Source organism: Sceloporus undulatus, chromosome 4 (assembly GCF_019175285.1).
Source record: "Sceloporus undulatus isolate JIND9_A2432 ecotype Alabama chromosome 4, SceUnd_v1.1, whole genome shotgun sequence".
In the NCBI taxonomy this organism is placed as follows: Eukaryota; Metazoa; Chordata; class Lepidosauria; order Squamata; family Phrynosomatidae; genus Sceloporus; species Sceloporus undulatus.
The window spans coordinates 238,343,590-238,364,421 of record NC_056525.1 but is presented as its reverse complement, the minus strand read 5'-3'; the positions used below and the strand labels follow the sequence as shown (position 1 = coordinate 238,364,421).

The window sequence follows — 20,832 nt, the reverse complement described above, 5'->3', positions numbered from 1 at the left end:
AAACTATATGACAAGACAACAACATGCATTTCAAGTATGCTCTTTGGTCTAAAACGGGTTCCAAATGATATCATGGGACTGAAGAGTAGTGGGCTCATGTAAGCAGAATTGGGGCTGCGACTCCCAGTATTCCCCAACCAGCATGAACCCTTTCCATGCTGACTAGTATACTGTGGGTACTGCAGCCAAATATATAATAGCTCTTGTATTAAGGTATTTGAAGAATGAACTCAAGAGTACACAAATGTATATCACAGAAGCAGATCTCTAAATTGGGCATTACAAGTGTTTGTATATATAACAGTGCTTCAAACGTTGGAGTTTTAGCAACATCTCCAAATTTTTGGTGTCATAATGTCAATTTGTGACATTTTCCAGATGTTGCTTTAGGCATTTAAAATTCACTTGATTCTTGATACATTTTAAGACAAGGGAGGCCACATATGACATCACTAAAAAAGAGAGAATACAAGTGAGAGGACTTTTAGTAAATCCAGTTGTATCATTAGGCAGATCAGGATGGATGACTCCAGGCAGGAGATCTTGAGGGTGGTGTAAATAGCAGTGAGGTGCTTAAGAACAAAGCTGTGCATGTCATATGCCCATGTTTGAGAACCGGTGGCATGTGTGTCCTCTCTGGCATCTCAGAGGACATGCAGCAAGGGAGGCCTGGGCCACAGCAAGGAGGGGCAGGGAGGCATGTAGGGCTGGGCCGGCTCCTTGCTGCAGCCCAGTTCTCCTATGGAAAACCCAGCTGCAACAAAGAGGGGTGGTGTGTGGCCCTTCAGGGTGAAAGCCTGCCCCACTCCTTCCAGCTGGAAGCCCTGGCCCTCCACACCAGGTGACACCAAACTCAGGTATGTCACTGCCTGCAGAGCTTCTGCCCATCCTTCTTTGGGGACTTTTGGAAGGAGCCCCATCCCTTGGCCAAACAACTGGCTTTTCCAGCCAACCCACGACCAGGAGCGTCATCGTCCTCCTCCTCCTCCTCAGGCTCTCCCTTGCTGCTGGAGACTTCTTCCAGGAAACATGGCAGAAGGTCTGCTCCAATCCCCAGCTGGGAAAAGCTTTTGCCTTCTGGTAAGGCACGAGGCTGGGGTTGGGGTTGTGTGCCTTCAAGTCTGACTTATGGTGACCCTAAAGTGAGTGTATCATGGGTTTGTCTTGACAAGTTTCTTCAGATGGGCTTTGCTATTGCCTTTCCTTGAAGCTGAGAGAGTGTGACTTGCCCAAGGTCTCCCAGTGGGTTTCATGGCCAAGCTGGGATTTGAGCCCTGGTCTTCAGAGTCACACGCTCAAGCCTCTGGCTCTCTTTGTTCTTGTTATTGTGCTGTACTGTCTGTGCTTTATTATGCATGTTGTTGTTGTTACTGTTGTTGTTGTGTGCCTCCATGTCATTTCCAACTTATAGTGACCTCAAGACGAATCTATCATGGGGTTTTCTTGGCAAGATTTCTTCAGAAGATAGATGATATTTTTATTTCAGTGCCTTACCAATCATCATTAATGAGAGGTGATTTTCATAATGGAAGAAATAACTAGATTTATCTGATGGGAAGGAAATCTAAGAAAAAGTGAAAAATATTAATAGACATAAGAGAGAGAGGAGGAATGGGACTTAAAGATTTGAGACTGCTATTATGCAGAAGGGGTGACTTGGATAAAGGTTTTGATTAATTTAAGAAAAGAAAGGGTTTTAAAATTAGAAGGAAGTGGACTAAGATTTGGTTGGCATGTGTTCCTGTGCTACAGGAAGACAGAGGAAAAGAGAGACTTTAAGAGCCACTATGTTAGAAGAGGACTAATCAATATATTCCAGAGAGTTAAAAAAAACTTTTTTAGAAAGCTTTCTATGTGGATATTCCCTCATGAAGCCTTATTTGGTAGATGGCGGTTGGAAGAGGAGAAATGCTTAAAATAAAACCAGATTTTAATAAAAAGTATTCAGAAGGGGATGAAGATGAAACCTAGAGAAGAACTCCAAGAGGAAGGAATAAAGGTACAATGGTTTCTTCATAGATTACAGAAAGATTCAGAATGGATACAAAATTGGAAGGATATGAAGAGAGGGGATTTTTGCTATTGCCTTCCTCTGAGGCTAAGAGTGTGTGCCTGGGTTTTTCCCCCCTGGAAATCCTACCACCGGAAGTCCAGCCCCCCAGAAAGAGGAAGACCCGCCCCCAGACGTCCCGCCCCCCCCCCCAGCACTGGGTGGCACCTGTGGATTTGGGCATTCAGTCTCTAAAAAGTTCCCCTCACTGCCATATACCATGCCTGACTTCCCCTGAGTGTGTATGTCACTGCTTGGCTGTATCCAGGAAGAACCCTAATGTTGGACAAAGGCAGAGTTTAACTTGCTTTTTGTTTTTACAGGACATTTTCACTTGGTTTTAAAATGATTGCACTCCTGCAGTCCTCCTGGAAGTGTGATTCACATTTAGTTCTTCTTTATTCCACCCTGCATGACTTGTTTTAAGTGAAAATATATTTTACAAACAGAAGAAGGCTGCGTCCACTACCTTTGTGGTGTGATCTCCGGTAGGGTTACATGCCCATTTGCACTGTCATGTATCTGGAACACTTTTCAGCATTGTACTCTTGAATAGCTTAATTTATTTCCTTCCTCCAAGGCAGTCCATACCAGAGCTATTTGAGACTGGAACAGAGTGCCTTGCAAGGGTGGTGGACATCTTTGTAGGTTTCTAAACAGAGGTTAGACAAGCATCTTTCAGAAGTGCTACAGTTGTGTATTCCTGCATGGCAGGGGCTAGACTTCCAACTTTAAGGTCACTTGTGATCACTTCCAAGTCTAAGGTAATATAATTCTGTGATTTTCTGTAAACTATCATTTGGATTTTATTGATTCCCCAAATAGACAGTGGGTATTCATTATGTCCAGAGATACTCTTTAACTGGGAGTCTTACATCTATTGACCAAAAACATTTAAGACATGGTTTGAGAGCAGTCAAAACTGAGGTGTGTAAGGCATTTAAGTATCTCCTCCACTGTTTTTTTTATTTACCATACTACATTACTACTACTACTACTACTACTATTTCTTACTGACCTCTTCCCATGGATCAAAGCGGAAAACAACATCAGTTAAAGCACATGAATTAATGCATGCAACAACTTAAAAGGACAAATAAGACATACACATTTGAAAACAATCCACGTTTAAAATTCATTAACTAAATTTACAATTTAAAAAAAACATCTAGGTAAGCCAGATGGTATGGTATGGATGGAGAAGTGCTGCCACTGTTCTAACTAGAATGTAACCAAATAAAAATTGGGGCTTCTTTCCTAGCCTATTTTCATGCATTATTTACTTTTTATATTTATATAAACCTTTCTGAAGAAGCCCTTACAGTAATTTAAGTTTTAGAATAATAGTTTACATTCCAAGGGGCATGATTTAAAAAAAAGGAATGAGGAGGGCAGAGGAAAAGAAGCTAATGTTCACCCAGGAACTATTACATGCTGTTACATAAGGGAGTTACATAAAAGAATGGTCACTGCCAGAGTTTCAAGATTTAATGTTAACAGTTGTTTACCATACTCTTCAAATAGCAGAATTGGGGGAGCTGAGAGTTCTGGGAAGGGAGCAGCTAATTCACAGTTGGTAATAATGTTGATGAAGAGACTGACCTGTGGTAGTCAGGTGGAAAGGCTATTGTCAACAAAGGTTGGAGAGGTTCCCTTTTTTAGACTACTGTCCAACTCCAGGAATTCTATGCTACCTGGAGGATTCAGTGTGCCTGTTTCCATTTTCTTTTCTTTTCTTTTTTAAAGAAAAAAATAGTAACTTAAGGGTTGTCTAAATCTATACTATTTTTTTAAATCCTTACTTATCCAGAATTAGTGGTGATCTGGACATACAATGGTCTTGTCGATTTGGGGAATTAGCTGAGGTGTTTAGGCACCCTAGGGCCTATTCCTTGGAGAGTGAAGGGGAAAAAAAGATTTACCCCCTTTCCCCCAGATTTTCCTGGAAAATCTGGATGTGTGATAAGTGTGGCTGGCAGACTCACTCTGGCAGTGCTGAAGGGACAGGAAGTGATGATTCCCAAAGAGCAGGAGGTTCGAGCGGTGCAATCTGTAAAAAGGTGACTGTATTTATGTAAAACCATATATATCTGTTTGCCTTTACCTGTGCTCTTCCACATGTGTGCATCCTTGACAGACATTTTTCAAAAAAGGGTGTTGTGTTGCCACAAATAATTCAGGAAAGCTTGTCATTTTACAACCTCTAGATTTGCGTGGCGGGGATGTGTGGCTGCTTAATCCAAATTTGCTGTGAATAGCCTCCCTTCAATAGTATGTATAGACAAGTCCCAGAATGGCTGCGAATCTGGAAAATATGGGGTACCCTGGATTTTATTGTACATGTAGATCTGCTGTTAGACTCTTGCTACAATTATTTTGGCCCCCCTTAAGATGACATGTGTCACCTGTAAACATACATGGAATGTTACATTTTGTAAAATGGTGGTGTGAAATGTCACCACCATTTTACAAAAAGTAACACTTTATGTATGTCTGCAGGTGACTCATGTCATCTTAAGGGGACCCAAAATAATTGTAATAGGAACAGAGAATTCTAAGAGTTGGTGAAAGCAGGAACCCACACAATTTGAGTTTGTTTGGGGCTCGACAGACCTCCCCAAAAGGGCAGTCTGTAGTTGCCCATTTTTCTCCAGAGGGAACCCACAGCAGCCAAACCATGTGGGCTCCCTCCTCTTCAAAAAGAACCTACAAAAAGCAGGTTCTTTTGGGTGTGCATGGGCGCCACCATCAGTACACCATTAGCACACTATGTTGCATCAATTATGCAAGTGCGGGCCCCCGACGTATGGATGTGGCGCCACACTTGCGTCATCATGGCGGCCCCTGTGTGGACTGGAGTACACCATGATGGTGCCACTGCTCCGTATTAGGGTTCAGGAGTGTATGGTTGCTGCGTGCTCCTGAACCCTAATTTTGGACCGAGGATGGTGATTCCCACCCGTCTGTCTCGGGCCTCTGTCACTGCCCAGAAACAGGTGGGAAGACTCAATAAGGGTCTTGTGAATGCTGAACAACAAAACAGACTTGGCAGGCTCCTTCCCTTTGGCCATCCATGAAACTAGTTATTCTTCCTGCCTTTGCTCAGAGCACAGGTCTTTCTTATCACTCCTGTTTTTCTGGTTACCTTTTCTGTCTATTTAGCCTTAGGGCACTTTATTCTTCTTTGCTTTATCTCTTCTTCTTTCCCTTTTCCTTTCAACTCTGCAATGGCTCTAGTAGGAAAGAGGAGAGAAAGAAGCCTATTTAGGGTTGTGCTTCAGACAGCATGACGGGGGACTGCCCACTTTGCAATGCCCCCTTTGATGGTAAGGCCATTCTGGGCAAGGATATAGCTCCCTTGCCACTGAGACAGCTTTAGCAAGTATCAGAGGAGTATGTGCCCTGTTCCAGCACTCATGTGATCACATCAGCACCTGAGGAGAGCATGACAGAATCAAATCCGGATCACAAGAGTACTCAGAAAGGGACCCAACACTAGTGGCACCAGTTCCCACATGAACGACCAGGAGATCTGGTGTACAGTTGTTCATATAGAGGTCCAAGGACCTTGCATGCCCCCATTTTCTAGTTCTATTATTCAAGTGGCCTCAGCAAAAGTTCTGGTCCGCTTTGCTTTCCTAAAGACCAGGCTAGGCATCTTCCATTGATGAGTGAGGCCAATGTCCAGAACCTACCTTAACTAAAAACTAATCTTCTCTAGTTTTAAAAATAGCTTTATCTTGTTTCTGCCCTGATGAATGCACGATAAATGTTCCGATTACAAGAGCAGTGCAGAAACTCAGACATGCTGTAATAAAGAGCTATTTATATCTGATGTATTTCCATGCATGTGTCAGGGAGCACTAAATTAGGAGGAAAGGAACAAGTTAATATTTATTTTACCAATTTAGAGGTTGGGGAGGCAGGCGAGGCATACAGCTAAGATGTCTGAGAGACGAAGTTGATGAAAGGATTTTAAAATTTAACGAGGATTGAATTAACCTGGAACATGATAAAACAGATGGAACTTAGCGATGGAATAGCTGATGCTGTGGTTTCACTCTCTCCTATCCAATTTATTAAAAATAAACTTCATACTCCACTTTATTTTTATTTTTAAAAATCCCAAGGGTTTGTAAAGTGCTTCACCAAATTATTTAATGACTTCATCTTGCATTATTTATGTCTTAATAGCTTACACCCATGGGAGTAAACCCCATGTAGAAAACTGTGTAAACTCTTGGGATAGTCAACATTGTTAAAATCTTGTAGAATGAAGAAGGTGGTGAAGTCAATGCAAAAATGTGGAGATGAAGTTGGATAGGGACTTGGAGGAAGTATTAAAATTGAACTACATGGAAAATGTGATTTGGCAATAAGATTCTCTAGGGGCATAGAAAAGTCTCTTATATTGAGTCAGACTACTGTTTCATCTAGGCTAGTACTGTGTGTACTGACTGTAGAGCTTGGAAAAGTTACTTTTTTGAACTATAGCTGCTAAAGCTAACAAGGCCAGTGGCCATACTGTTTGGGAGAAAGCTCTCTCGGGCTACATCTGCACTGCAAAAACAATGCAGTTTGACATTGCTTTAACGGTCAATGCTATGGAATTCTGGGAACTATGGTTTGTTGTGGCATCAGAACTCTCTGTCAGAGAAGGCTAAATATCTCACAAAACTAAAAACCTCAGAATTCTATAGCATTGTGCCATGGCAGTTAAAGCGGTGTCAAAACTGCCTTATTTTTGCAGTGCAGATACAGCCCAAGTATCAGGTAAGAATCTTCCCAATCCTTTCCTGAAGATCTCCAAGAAATGCTCTTCCTTCTAAGTCCCTGGTTGTACTTTACTTCTAAAATTTCATAAAATCAGATATGTTCATAAAGGTGTTATTTTTACAGGAATGCTCTCAGCTAAGTCAGGCTGAGAGAAAGATTGGCACCAGGTTATGCAGTAAATTTCATGGTGCAATGGAGATTAGAACCCAGATCTCACAAGTCCCTGTTTATGACTCTTAGCCACTGCAGTATACCATGTTAATTCTATGTGCTGTGCCACTAGTCTACAGCCCTTTCCATCTGAACCCTTTCTTGGGTGGACTGTATTATTATTCTTTGCATCTGGTGTGGGGATTTAAAGCAGCAAAGGACTTGATATGGGTAATCCAACAATGAGGCCCATATACCTTATTCTGTGCACTACCATTAAGCTTGCCATATCCCGCCTGGGGGCGGGACTTTCCCGGTTTGGGGCGGGTCCACACGGTCCCGCCCTGGTTTGGCCCCGCCCCCGGGACACCCCCCCCTTCCAGAGAGGGCCTGGACGCTGGGGCTTGGGAGAAGCTCTCCCAGGCCCCTCCAGAGGCCCTGGAAGCGGCTCCGCGGTCGCAGAGCACTCTTCCAGGGCCTCTGGGGCTTGGGAGAACTCTCCCAGGGCCTCTGGGGCTTGGGAGAAGCTCCCCCAGGCCCCTCCAGAGGCCCTGAGAGCGGCTCCGCGGTCGCGGAGCACTTTTCCAGGGCCTCTGGGGCTTGGGAGAAGCTCTCCCAGGTGGCCTCGGAGGCCCTGGAAGCAGCTCCGCGGTCGCGGAGCACTCTTCCAGGGCCTCTGGGGCTTGGGAGAAGCTCTCCCAGGCCCCCCAGAGGCCCTGGAAGCGGCTCCGCAGTCACGGAGCACTCTCCAGGGCCTCTGGGGCTTGGGAGAAGCTCTCCCAGGCCCCTCCAGAGGCCTGGAAGTGGCTCCGCGGTCGCGGAGCAGTCCTCCAGGGCCTCTGGGCTTGGAGAAGCTGGGGGCCGCCCGCGATCACGGCGATCGCGCCGATCGCGGGCGCTCTCCACCCTCCTTCCCGGCCTCTAGGGAGGCCCAAGCCTCCACAGAGGCCAGGGAAGGGATGGGGGGGCCGCGCGATCGCGCCGATCGCGCCGATCGCGGGCGCTCTCCTCCCTCCTTCCCGGCCTCTATGGAGGCCCAAGCCTCTACAAGGCCGGGGAAGGGAGGGGCCAGGAGGAGGCTGCTTCCCACCGCGGTGATTACCGCGATGAGGAGCAGCCCTTGCATCCTTCCCGGCCTGAGAGGAGGCCGAGGCTTCCTCCCAAGCCGGGAAGGAGCAGGAGGACAAGGTTTTAAAATGTAGGACCTTAAAAAAAAGGTCCTACATTTTAAAGCCTTGTCCTACATTGTCCCGGTTCAGAGCTCTCAGTTATGGCAGCCCTAAATACCATGGCAGCTCATGAACAGAAGGAAATGTTGTCATTCTTTCTGCTCTGCATTGTGACATAATGAAAGCTGAAAGAAATTGTCAGCCCAACCAAATCTTATTGGACCAGAGGAGCCAATAAGGACCCAGTAGGAATTGCTCTTTTTAATTGCTAATTTAGGCTAAATTCCCTGACTGAGCAGTTCTATATGTTCTACTGGTGTATCTGTACTACACAGTTATAGCAAGTTGATACCATGTAAAATGTCATACCTCCATCATGAGAAATCCTGGTATTTGTTCCTTGGTGCTGTAGGTAGAACTCTCTGCTGAATTGCTAAGTCCAGGAGTAGGCAACCTGCGGCTGCGGGCCGGATGCGCGCTGGCGAGGCCTTGGGACCGGCCCCAGCCCGGTCCGCCGCCGATTGCTGGCCGGGGCCTTTGGGGGGCAGTTTTCTGTAGAAGCCTCAGAAACATGCATTTAATTAACATTTTTTAAAAAATCAGCAAATTTTTTCACGTGTCCCCATTTTTAAAAAAAAGTGTCTTCCATTGAAAATTTTGTCCTACATTTGTCCTGGTTTATTTATATATTTAATTTTTTTTAAAAAAATTATTTAATTATTTATTTTTTGGCTTCAGCCCCCCAGTTTGCTGAGGGACAGCAACCCGGCCCCCGGCTCAAAAAGATTGCCTACCCCTGCTCTAGTCCAATCCCCAGATTGGACTAGAGTCTGCAAGGCATGCTGGAAAACCTGCCTGCACTATCAGATTAATCTTATTTGACCCTCTGTTCTCATGATACATTGGTATGTTTTAAATATTTGATCAAAATGCAAATATCGGGATTCCTTAGGATATTTAATCCTATGACAAATAAATCGGTAAAGTGTTGAGACAACTGTGTAATGCCTGAAGCTCCTTTGAGGACCTACTTGTCTGTTTACCTTGGCCAGCATCCTGTCAGTGATTGACACATGCATGAGACCCTTTTTAGACAGGCCACAGACAGCTATTCTCCTGCTGTTGTGGTCCATCCTCAAACTTCCCCCCACCTGTCAGTTCTGGAAGGTCCCCTACTGCCATCACTTATTGGTGGGGAGGTGATTCAGACATGAAGATTCATCTGCTCTGGGGTCCTTGCAGAAAGAAAAGGTGGGTAAATTCTATTTGAGAACATGTCCTTATTCCTTCTCCCCCTCCCACTGAGCTGGGACTGACTCCTTTTATGTGGTCTGAATCGCCTCCTCCCTTCCTTACTGTTAAGTAACAACATCAGGGGCCATTCCCAGGGTGGGGTATGTGGGGTTGCATGCACAGAGTTAGGTGTGTAGAGATATGATCTTGACCATTATTTGTATCTGGTATATCAGAGTTGCAGTTGCTAATGTTAGAACTCAACTCTTCTCTGCTATGTATGATGCTGCCTGCCTCTAGTCCATGAATGAGAATCATTCATCTTTCCAGGTTTTGCTGGATTGCAACTCCCAGCAGCCCTAGCTAGCATATACAATGGTGAGGAATGCTGGGAATTACAGTCCAACAGCATCTGAAGGTCACTAAATTTCCCTTGCAATCACATTTTGCCCACCCCACCCCAGAAGACGTTCCCAAATCATTATATCATAAAATATCCTCCATAAATTTGAATTGGAAATAGTTTATACAGATCTCAGATGGTGATGCCAGGAAGAGCATGTCCCTTTGGGCAGTGTATGTGTCTATGTATGTATGTATGTATGTACAGGATAGGTTCTTAATATGGGACAGTGAGGTGGCCAGCAACTGTCTCTTTCTCTACATCCTCAAAAACAAACTACTGAATGTGGGTCTGTATTATCTTTGTATGTAAGGTTTTTTTTAAATTTGAAAATATTATATACCACTTATTTAAAAAAAAAAAACCCAAAGAGCTGTGCTTCAGTGTTGTTGTGTGCCTGCAAGTAATTTCTAATTTATGGCAATCCTAAAATGAACCTGCCGCAGTGTTTTCTTGGCAAGATTTGTTAAGAAGAGATTTGCCTTTGCCATCCTATGAGACGGAGAGAACATGACTTGCCCAAGGTCATCCAGTGGGTTCCAGTGCTTAAACCACTACACCATGCTGGCTCTCCAGTGATTTGTGTATAAAGAGAAATAACTCCCGTTTCTTGAAGATTTACATGTCCTTCACTGGGTGATTTACTCTTTTAATTTTCCTGTAGAATAGAATAGTTCTCAACCTTTAGCTTTCCAGACATTTTGCATTTCACCTCCTAGAATAACTGTCCATTTGTCGCACTAATGCAAGCTGTATTTTTTAAATAACAGGAAACAAAATACATACATACACACCAGGCAAACACTTTTGCTAATAGTCTTACAGAGCATGAGCTGGACAAACTCATAAAAATGTCTTTTCCCATCTCTACACATGAGTGTTCCTAGGTAATAAAGCCAACTGGAGTATAAAAAATCCTACATATCCTCTTCTGATTTTGGAGATTTTATCAGCCACACTGTTTAAAGCCTCCATTTGGCAGCAATGAGGGCTAGAGACTTGTGGTGTTTTGTTGTTTTTATATAAAAATATGAATGCAAAACATTTAGGATGTTCAGTACTATGGCTGATAACTAGGCTGGCCTTTCTCCACTTTTGTGGAACTGAAGAGACTGCATCTATGATTATGCCTTAAGAATTAGGCAGAACGAAAGTAGCTTATTCAGAGGAGCTGAGTGAGACACAAGTTCTTTGAGAAAGTAAGCAGAAGAACAAACTTACTCATTAATTTCATTCTACATATTCATTATTACAGAAAATAATCATATGGCAATAATAACAATGATAAATGCTTATTGTGATGTATATTTCCCCTGATCTCCTCTGCTGTTAACACTATATTGTGAAACGAGTCACAACAGTAACATCATGTGTTTCAGAGAACATTTTGCGAAAAAATAAAAGTAAAAGATGTCTAATTATGCCTGTAATCATTCCTGACTCCGGTGCTGTGACTCATCTCTTGCAAACATCATCTGTGGTTCAGTGAGAGTTTAATGCCCCCAAATGTTGCCTATTTCTTCCTCCAGGCACAGAAGGCATCATATGTTCCAACTCATTTAATAGAGATCGTAGAAATTATTTTATTTCTTTAAGTTACTGCTTTTGCAGTCAGTTCTAACTCCTAGCAGCCTAGCTTTGCATAGAGGGAGCTAGTTGAATAAAAACATAAGTATGTGGATCGGACCAACTTTCCATCTAACCCTGCATCCTATTTCAAGCTACTAATGTCTATTCAAATATCTCTGGGAAGGCTACTAACACAAAGCAAAGGCCTTCTCCTTCTCATAGTGTTGTTGCCCAGTCACTGATATTGAGTAGATTCACCACTAGGTTGCTTTGGATATCACCAGCTGCTATTGGTATAACCAATTTGAAACAGGCGTGGACAAATATGGCCCTTCAGATGTTTATGGACTACAACTCCCAGCACTCAGCACCATTAGCTAGGCTTACTAAGGCTGATGGGAGCTGCAGTACAACACTACCTGGAAGATAGCAGTTGCCCACCAGTGTTTTAACCTCCATGCACTAGGTTTTTGTTTTTTTAAGATATCTATGAGAAGTCTGTTTTCCTTTTTTTTAAAAAAAATAGTTTTCACTTTAAAAAACACACATAAAAAATAACATACATTCCATTTCCATATACTCAAAGACATTATAACCCCACTGAGAATTCCAGTACACTATAAATTAGGGTTTGAATTAGGAATAGGATTTAACATATACCTCATTCTCAATTAGAATTTTATTTTGGGATAAAAGATATAACCATGGCAAAAATCAATAGATTTGCTGAGACATTTTTTGTTTTGACTGTGTGGAACTACAGCACCTGTTTTTTGGGGAAACTAAAATGTCCCATCCTGGTGCATGAGGATTAAAGACAGGTTAGTGAGAGGCCATCACTACATCATCAAGCAGTGAAATCAAGAAATTAGGTATTGTGTAAAGAAGTAGTTTTAGAGACGGATACAGACATCATAGATTATAGACTTTGTCAATAAGGTCTCAGTTCAAACGTCCTGTTCACCATAAAGCTTTGTGGCCAGTCATTTTCTTTCTCTGTCTATACATGGCCACAGAACTACAGTGAAGGCATTCTCGCCTGAACAGGTATAAACAATTTCATCAATTTTAAGCCCCTTGCTATGTGGGCTTCTTTGAAACACATATACAAATGAAAAACAGTCAAGACAAAAGTGCCCCAGCAAATCTATTGACTTTTGCCACTGTTATACTTTTTATCCCAGCTGTTATTGTGTATTGAGATAGTTTATTCTATTCAGGGTGGTGGTCCCTAGACCAGTGGTGATAACTGAGCTATTAGCTGCTAGTTCCTCACAAGCTTCCATGAAAGAAAGAAGCCATTGCAGCTATACATTGCCAGTCATTGTATGTGCATATGCCTTTAAGTCACCTGTTGACTTACAATGACCCCAAGTCCATAGAGTTTTCTTAGACAAGGAATACACAGGTGTGGTTTGGCCAGTTCCTTTCACTGAAATATAATCTGCACTACAGCATCTGGTACTCATTGGCAATCTCCTATCCAAGTATTAACCAGAGCTCATCCTGTTTAGCTTCCAAGACCAGATAGTTCTTTTAGGCTATTTGGGCCATTCTTTGGCATTTGGGGGATGGACATTATTGGACAACCATGTCAGATAATCTGAGAAGCACTGGCCTATGTCATGTTTATTTATTTATTCATCATTTTTTCTATGGTGTAAAACACACTGCAGAAATAATCCAGTTTCAGACCACCTTGACTGCCCTGACTCAGTGCTAGGGAATCTTGGGAATTATAATTTATTGTGGCAGCAGAGCTCTCTAACAGAGAAGGCTAAATGTTTCACAAACTATAGTTCCCAGAATTCCCTAGCATTGAGGCAGGACAGTTAAAGTGGTCTCAATCTGGATTATTTTTGGAAGTGTGTTTTGGACCTATATCACCTTTCAATACAAGAGGAACAGAATTATGCCCACTGACAACACATGACTGCTTAAGAAGTGGAACTGCAGCGGAAGGGACCTATTGCATGAAGGCAGCAATTGAATAGCAGCAAGGTTTTGATGGGTTTTGCATATGAAAGATGCACTACAGTAATGAATGGAATGCAAGCAGCAGCAGGACTAGCACAACTGTTAAAATTTATCCTGTTAAAATTCTGCTTTTCTAGCTTCATGTGATAAAGTCCATAGTTTTTTTTTATTCTGCTATATTGCAACATTAGGGAAAGAAACAGGTAGAAAAAACAATGAGTGGAAGATTTTTTTAAAAAAACATACTAAATTTATCTTAATGCTTACCTCCCTATCTATCTATCTATATCTTAGAAGGGTGCCTATTCTACATTTCTGGAAATGTGCAAAAATATTTAAGTGATTACAAGGCAGATGATGGATTAACTAAAACTTATTTTATCATTCCCTAGCCCTAATCAGAGTGTGTGTATATTTCTGTGTATGGATATAAATATGATGGAGCTATGTCATTAATTTTCCTCCTTCTTGTTTCTTCCAGACAGCAGCTCAAGCAGTTTTATTTATGTGCATGAATACTGCTGGGATCTTCATTAGCTATCTATCAGACCGAGCACAACGACAAGCCTTCTTAGAGACCAGAAGATGTGTAGAAGCTAGACTGAGGCTAGAAACAGAAAACCAGAGGCAGGTAAGGTAACAACACTTATATGGAAAATTATTCCTTGTGTTGCTTGCCTTTAATTCTGCTGTTTTGTTTTTTGTTTTTTAGCTGTTTGGCTAGTGTATGTTCCCTGGTGGAATGGCTCTGCCAATATTCCTTTAGCATTATCTATCATGGTGCTGTTGAATCTAGCATTCCACTGATTGATGAAGGCAAACAAACTGAAACTTAATCCAGACAAGACAAAGCTGTTTCTCATCAGTCAAAAGGCAGATTAGGGAATAGAGATTCAGCCTGTGTTAGGTAGGGCTATACTTCCCCTGATGACACAAGGTTTTAGTTTTGGAGTACTCTTGGACTCAGCTTTGAAGCTGGAGACCCAGTCTTCTGCAGTGGCTTTTTCACATATAAAGCACCATCTGTGTCCATTCTTTGAGAAGCCAGATCAGGCCATGATGGTACATGCATTGGTTACATCCTGTTTGGACTACTGTAATGTGTTCTACCTTCTGAAGAGTCTTCAGAAAACCTGGCTACTATTCCTCTGTTAATGCTCTGCTGGTTGCCAGTTTGTGTCTAAGCGCAATTCAGAGTGTTGGCTATGGCTATCTGGCAGACTGTGTGCCTGGGCCCTGAGTTCATCAAGAGGTGAATGGTTGGTGGGAACGTAAGATGGGCCTTCTCAGTGACTGCCCCTTGACTCTGGGATCCTATTCCCAGGGAGAACAGAATGGCCTCCTCTCTGCTGTTCTTCGGTTGCCAGGCAAGTGCCTTTTTATTCCAGCAGGCTTCTAAAAGAGAACATTTTAAAAGAATGGGCTGAGGATGCTGTAGTGTATTAAACTGAACTATTTAACTGAGGGGTATTTTAAAAAATTAAATGGTATTTTATCTTTTAAGGGTGGTTTAAAATAATTTTAATAATGTCAGTAGTTTAATCCCAATTTAATGTTCACTTTTTGTATGTTTTTAGCTGTATTTTTTAAAAAATTGTAAGCCATCTTGAGTCCCAATTTTGGAAGAAAGGTCAGATAGAAAAAATAGACGAGAAGGAGGAGAAGGCTGCGGCATTTCCGCACCCTATAGCCCTGCTACTCAGGTGGAAAAATCCAAGTGCATATATATGTATATTTTGCTCCAGTTCCTTGATCTGAATCTTGATTTACACTTTCATGGTAATGTTAGTTCAGATAAAACTCTGATACTATTCCTGCTCTTTTTGATTGTCCAGAAAAAGCTCTTATCTCCTCTGAAATACAGATATAGGATGGATGGCACCTGGCTTGATGGCAGCTCATGCGAAAGGGATCTAGGAGTCTTAGTGGTGGCAGCAAAAATAGTCAATACAATTCTAGGCTGCATCATTAGGAGAATACTGTCTAGACTGAGGGAAGTAATAGTACCACTCTATTCTGCTTTGGTCAGACCTCACCTGGAATACTGTGTCAGGTTCTGGGCACCACAATTCAAAAAGGATGTTGACAAACTAGAGCATGTGCTGAGATGGGAGACCTAAATGGAGTAAAGTCTGGAAACCATGCCTTATAAAGGGAAGCTTAGGTAGCTGGATATGTTTAGCTTGAAGAAGAGCAGGTTAAGAGGTGACAACATAGCCATGCTTAAATATTTGAAGTGATGTCATCTTGAAAAAGGAGCAAGCTTACTTAATCCTGCTGAAGAGCCTAGGAACTAGACCAATGTGATCAAGATATGAGAAAAAGAGTCCACCTAAACATTAGAAAGAACTTTCTGATTGTAAGAGCTGTTTAATAATGGAACATGTTGCCTCACAGAGTGGTGGAACCTCCTTCTTTGGGGGTTTTAAAACAGTGCTTTGATTGTGTATTCCTGCATGGCAAGGGGTTGGACTGGATGGCCCTAGTAGTCTCTCCCAACTCTATGATTCTATTATTATATTTCTATAGACCAATACCATGCAGTTTAAAAGCTGCTGTACCACTTTTTTCATGTTAAGCATCAGCACTCTAGTGTTATCATTGCTCAAGTGGAGTGTGTCCTTTTTGTGCAAGCCCAGCTTAATAATAAAATAATAAATAAAACTTTTATTTATATACCGCCCTTCCTGAGATCAGGGCGGTTTACAACATAAAACAAGCAAATAACGATTTAAAAACAGTAACATCATCACTATCAAATATAAAAACAAGACAAGACAAAGCCCCCGTTAGCCAATCCTCTTGCAGGATACAAGGAGTACAAGGAGGCCTGCTAGGACTATGATTGGGGGAATGCGATCTTAAACAGAAAGGTTTTAGCATCCTTTCTAAACTGAGCCAGGGAGGCGGCCGAGCGGAGCTCTGAGGGCAGCGTGTTCCAAAGGGCCGGGGCAGCGATAGAGAAAGACTTCCTCGTAGTAGAGGTAAGCCTGGCCCCTGGCACCCTAAGGAGTTGCTGCCCAGATGTTCTGAGGGTGCGGGACGGAATGTACGGGGAGAGGCGGTCCTTCAGGTATCCTGGGCCCAAGCCATTTAGGGCTTTATAGGTCATCACCAACACCTTATATTGCGCCCGGAAGCGAATAGGCAGCCAATGCAGATCTTGGAGCACCGGTGTTATGTGGCTGGCCCTGGAAGTACCAGTGACCAGCCTGGCAGCCATATTTTGTACCATTTGTAGCTTCCGGGCTTGGTATAAGGGTTGCCCCATGTAGAGTGCATTGCAGAAGTCCAATCTCGAGGTTACCAGAGCATGTACAACAGTTTCAAGGTCCCTCTGGGCCAGGTATGGGCGCAGCTGGCGAATAAGCCGAAGCTGGTAACAGGCGTTCTTGACCGTCGCATTCACCTGAGCAGTCAGGTGAAGCGACGAGTCAAGAAGCACCCCCAGACTGCGCACGGAGTCCTTCACAGGGAGCGTGACCCCGTTCAGGACAGGTGGAACCACCGCCATTCCTGGACCAGGGGAACCTATCACTAGTACCTCCGTTTTCTCTGGATTCAATTTGAGTCGGTTTTCCCTCATCCAGCCCATTACTGACTCCAGGCACGCCACGAGAGGAGAGACGCCATCCTCGGCCACTGCATCAGTCGGAGACATAGAGAAAATGATTTGGGTGTCATCAGCGTACTGATAACCCCGCGCCCCATGCCTCCGGATGATCTCTCCCAGCGGTTTCATGTAAATGTTGAATAGCATGGGAGACAGAATGGCTCCTTGAGGGACCCCAGTTTTAAGGGCCCGCTCGTCGGAGCACACGTCTCCCAGCTGCACCATCTGGGACCTCCCGGAGAGGTAGGACCGGAACCACTGGAGCGCAGTGCCCCCGATTCCCACCTCTGCCAGGCGCCCCAGAAGGATACCATGGTCTATGGTATCGAAAGCCGCTGAGATGTCCAAGAGCACCAATAGGGACACGCTTCCCCTGTCAATGCCCAGACGGAGATCATCGACCAAGGCAACCATGGCCGTCTCAACCCCGTAGCCCGCCCGGAAGCCAGTTTGAAATGGGTCCAGATAATCCGTTTCATCCAAGACCGCCTGAAGCTGGATCGCAACCGCCCTCTCGATCACCTTCCCCAAAAATGGCAGCAGCGAGACTGGCCGATAATTGTTGTGTACCAGGGGGTCGAGGGAGGGCTTTTTAATATAGGTTTTACAATGGCCAATTTTAATTCTGATGGAAATTGCCCTTCCCTCAAAGATGTATTAATGATCCGGCGTAACAATAAAGTTACCGCCGGTCCCCCCTGGGCCGCTAGCCATGAGGGACAGGGATCGAGAGAGCAGGTCGTCTTCCGAACACTTCCGAGGATCTTGTCCACATCATCGGTACCGACCAACTCAAACTGATCCAGTTTAATGGAGTCCACGGAGGCTCTGGATACCTCTACTCTAGGTTCTGCCTGAATGTCGGTGTCAAGACCTTCGCTTATCCGAGAGGTTTTATCCGCGAAGAAGTCATTAAATTGGTCACAGCAGGCCTTAGAAGGTTCAAGGATCTGGTTCAGGGCAGGAGGGAGCTGAGTTAGCTCCCTAACCACCCTGAACAGCTCTGCTGGACGCGACTCCGCGGACGCGACACGAGCAGCATAGAACGAGTTCTTAGCTGCTCGTATCGCCTCTCCGTAGTCCTTTAACCGTTGGTCTAGGAGAGCCTTGTCGTGTAAGCGAAGGTGTTTCCGCCAACGGCACTCCAGCCGTCGCAGTTCCCGCTTCCTTGCCCGGAGATCTTCCGTGTACCAGGGCTTGCGCTTGGAAGCGGGCCTGAGAGGGCGCTTAGGAGCGATGCTGTGTATAGCCCTTGAGAGACCGGTATTCCAGATACCGGTGAGGGCATCAACAGAATCGCTGTCACTTCCAACCATGTACCCCTCTAAAGCTTCCTGGAACCTTTTGGGTTCCATCAGCCGTCGAGGGTGGACCATCCTAACAGGTCCACCACCCCCGGGGGGGATCTGGGTAGAGACCTTGATTTTTGCCTCCACCAGGAAATGATCCGTCCATGACAAGGGGGAAATATTAGTTATTTCCACCCACGGATTATCCGCATCCGAACAGAAGACCAAATCAAGAGTATTACCCGCGCAATGCGTAGGACCCTTTATCAGCTGGGACAGGCCCATGGCCGCCATGGTATCCATGAATTCCCGAGCCGCACCGGATGGAACATAGCTGGCCATGAGGGAGATGTTGAAGTCACCCAGGACAAGTAGCCTGGGTGTCTCCAGCATCAGCTCAGCGACCAGCTGTGTCAGCTCGTTAAGGGAGTCCACTAATGCACGGGGTGGCCGATACACTAACAGAATCCCTAGACTGTCCCTAGCCTTTAGGGTCAGGTAAATACACTCAATATAGGAGGTCTGTCGGATGTGGTTCCTGGTGAGGGACAAGGTGTTCCTATGTATCCCAGAAAGTTCCTCACAGACTCATCGAATCATAGAGTTGGAAGGGGCCACAAGGGGCATCAAGTACAACCCCTCCCCACCATTCAGGAATAAACAACTAAACAACTGAAAGATGTTCATCCAACCTCTGTATAAAGATCTCCAAAGCAGGATAGTCTGCCCCCGAGGCAGTCCATTTTGCTGTCAAATAGCTCCTACAACCAAGAGGTTCTTCCTAAAGATCAGGTGGAATCTCTTTTCTTGTGATCTGAATCCATTGGTTTGTGTTCTAGCCTCTGGAGCAGCAAAAACAAGCTTGTTCCATCTTCTACATGACAGTCCTTCAGGTATTGAAATATGGTCATCATGTCATCTCTCAGGCTTCTCGTTTTCAAGGTAAACATACCCAGCTTCTTAAGTCTTTCCTCATCAGTTCCTCCAAATCTTTCAGTTAGTACTTATTTTTAAAAAGGACACAAACAATCTCATTTGCACTTCCCAATCTGTTACGCAAAGCAGAACACAGCTATCTTTAAGGTATCATTGTCACTTTGTTCTCTTGCATACCTGACTAGACATTACTTTTTCTAGCAGGTTGCATATTTTACAGTACCATCAATCTAGGCTTAGATTTAGCTCTAGCACAATATCAGAGGAGTGGTTGCCCGCCAACTGGAAGGAGGTTAAGCATGACATGGCTAGTGTTGCTATAGCCTAGGTGTGGGCAGCTGTGAGGGACTTGGGACGCACTAACCCCACCACACCTGCTCCTTTTTAAAAAATTAATTTTTGCCTCAAACACCCTTTAGATGATATGGGGGTATGTTTGGGGGCCTTCTTAGCATGTACAGAAAATTGGGGGGCATTTTGAAGTATTTTTTTAATCTTTTTGCAAAATTTCATTTTGACCCTTGTGGGTCCGGGGAGCTCCAAATGTAGTGGACATGTCCTTCCCAACCCATAGAGATCATTTTGGAGCATTTCAGTGCAATTGCAAAAATATTCTAACTCCTAGGTGGAACCCTGGGAGCCACAAAAACATCCCTGGTGGTTCTCATGTAGCCTATAGGTCACACTTACCTATTCGTACTCTAAACCAAGGTGAGAATCATGCATTTCTCCAAATATTACAATCCTATAATGGTGATGAATGCTGGAGACTAGTTAAAAATAGAAGACCACCAGGAAAGATCAAGGACCTCCAGGGAGAACTGTAATTCTGCCTGAAATCCTGAAGAGCTGCTACCAGATAATGTTAGCAGTACTAGGATAATAGAGCAGCAGCCTGACTCAGTATAAGCCTCTATTGACACCAGTAGGGTTGTTTAGGATCATCTCAGTCCCTGAGGTTTCCAAGGCAAAACCAGGGACCTAGGGATGGTCCCTGCTGATATCATTAACAATGAGGGATTAAGTATCAACCAAAATTGTTCTCAACTTGCCACTCAAAAACACATACACATGCAAACACAGACAGACAGAAGAAAAATTCCTGTTTTAAAATTAAGAAAGAAATCTTATGTAAGTGGTCTCTTCCCAGAACAAATGAAGGGCAGGGATTATTCCTGACACCTGGCTTAAGGAGACAACATGTGAAAGGGATCTAGGAGTCCAAGTAGACCACAAGTTGAACATGAGTCAACAGTGCGAAGCAGCAGCTAACAAGGCCAATGCGATTTTAGGCTGCATCAATAGAAGTATAGTGTCTAGATCAAGGGAAATAATAGTGCCACTATATTCTGTTCTGGTCAGGCCCCACCTGGAATATTGTGTCCAGGTCTGGGCGCCACAATTCAAAAAGGACATTGAGAAACTGGAGCGTGTCCAAAGGAGGGTGACTAAAATGGTGAAGGGTCTGGAAACCTTGCCCTATGAGGAACGACTTAGGGAGCTGGGGATGTTTAGCCTGGAGAAAAGAAGGTTAAGAGGTGATATGATAGCTCTGTTGAAATATTTGAAAGGATGGCATATTGAGGAGGGAGCAAGCTTGTTTTCTGCTGCTCCAGAGACTAGGACCCGGAGCAATGGATGCAAGCTGCAGGAAAAGAGATTCCACC

General features: G+C 44.0%; 1 protein-coding gene across 2 annotated transcripts in view; it reads left to right on the top strand.

Annotated features, from left to right (window-relative positions):
- The window catches only part of ADCY8 (adenylate cyclase 8), a 136,773-nt gene that overhangs the window by 32,040 nt on the left and 83,901 nt on the right, over positions 1-20,832 (top strand). For both annotated transcript variants that reach the window (XM_042465718.1, XM_042465717.1), the window contains exon 2: positions 13,809-13,958. In XM_042465718.1, coding sequence (XP_042321652.1) covers positions 13,809-13,958 — 150 coding nt within the window. The remainder of the gene's footprint in view (positions 1-13,808; positions 13,959-20,832) is intronic.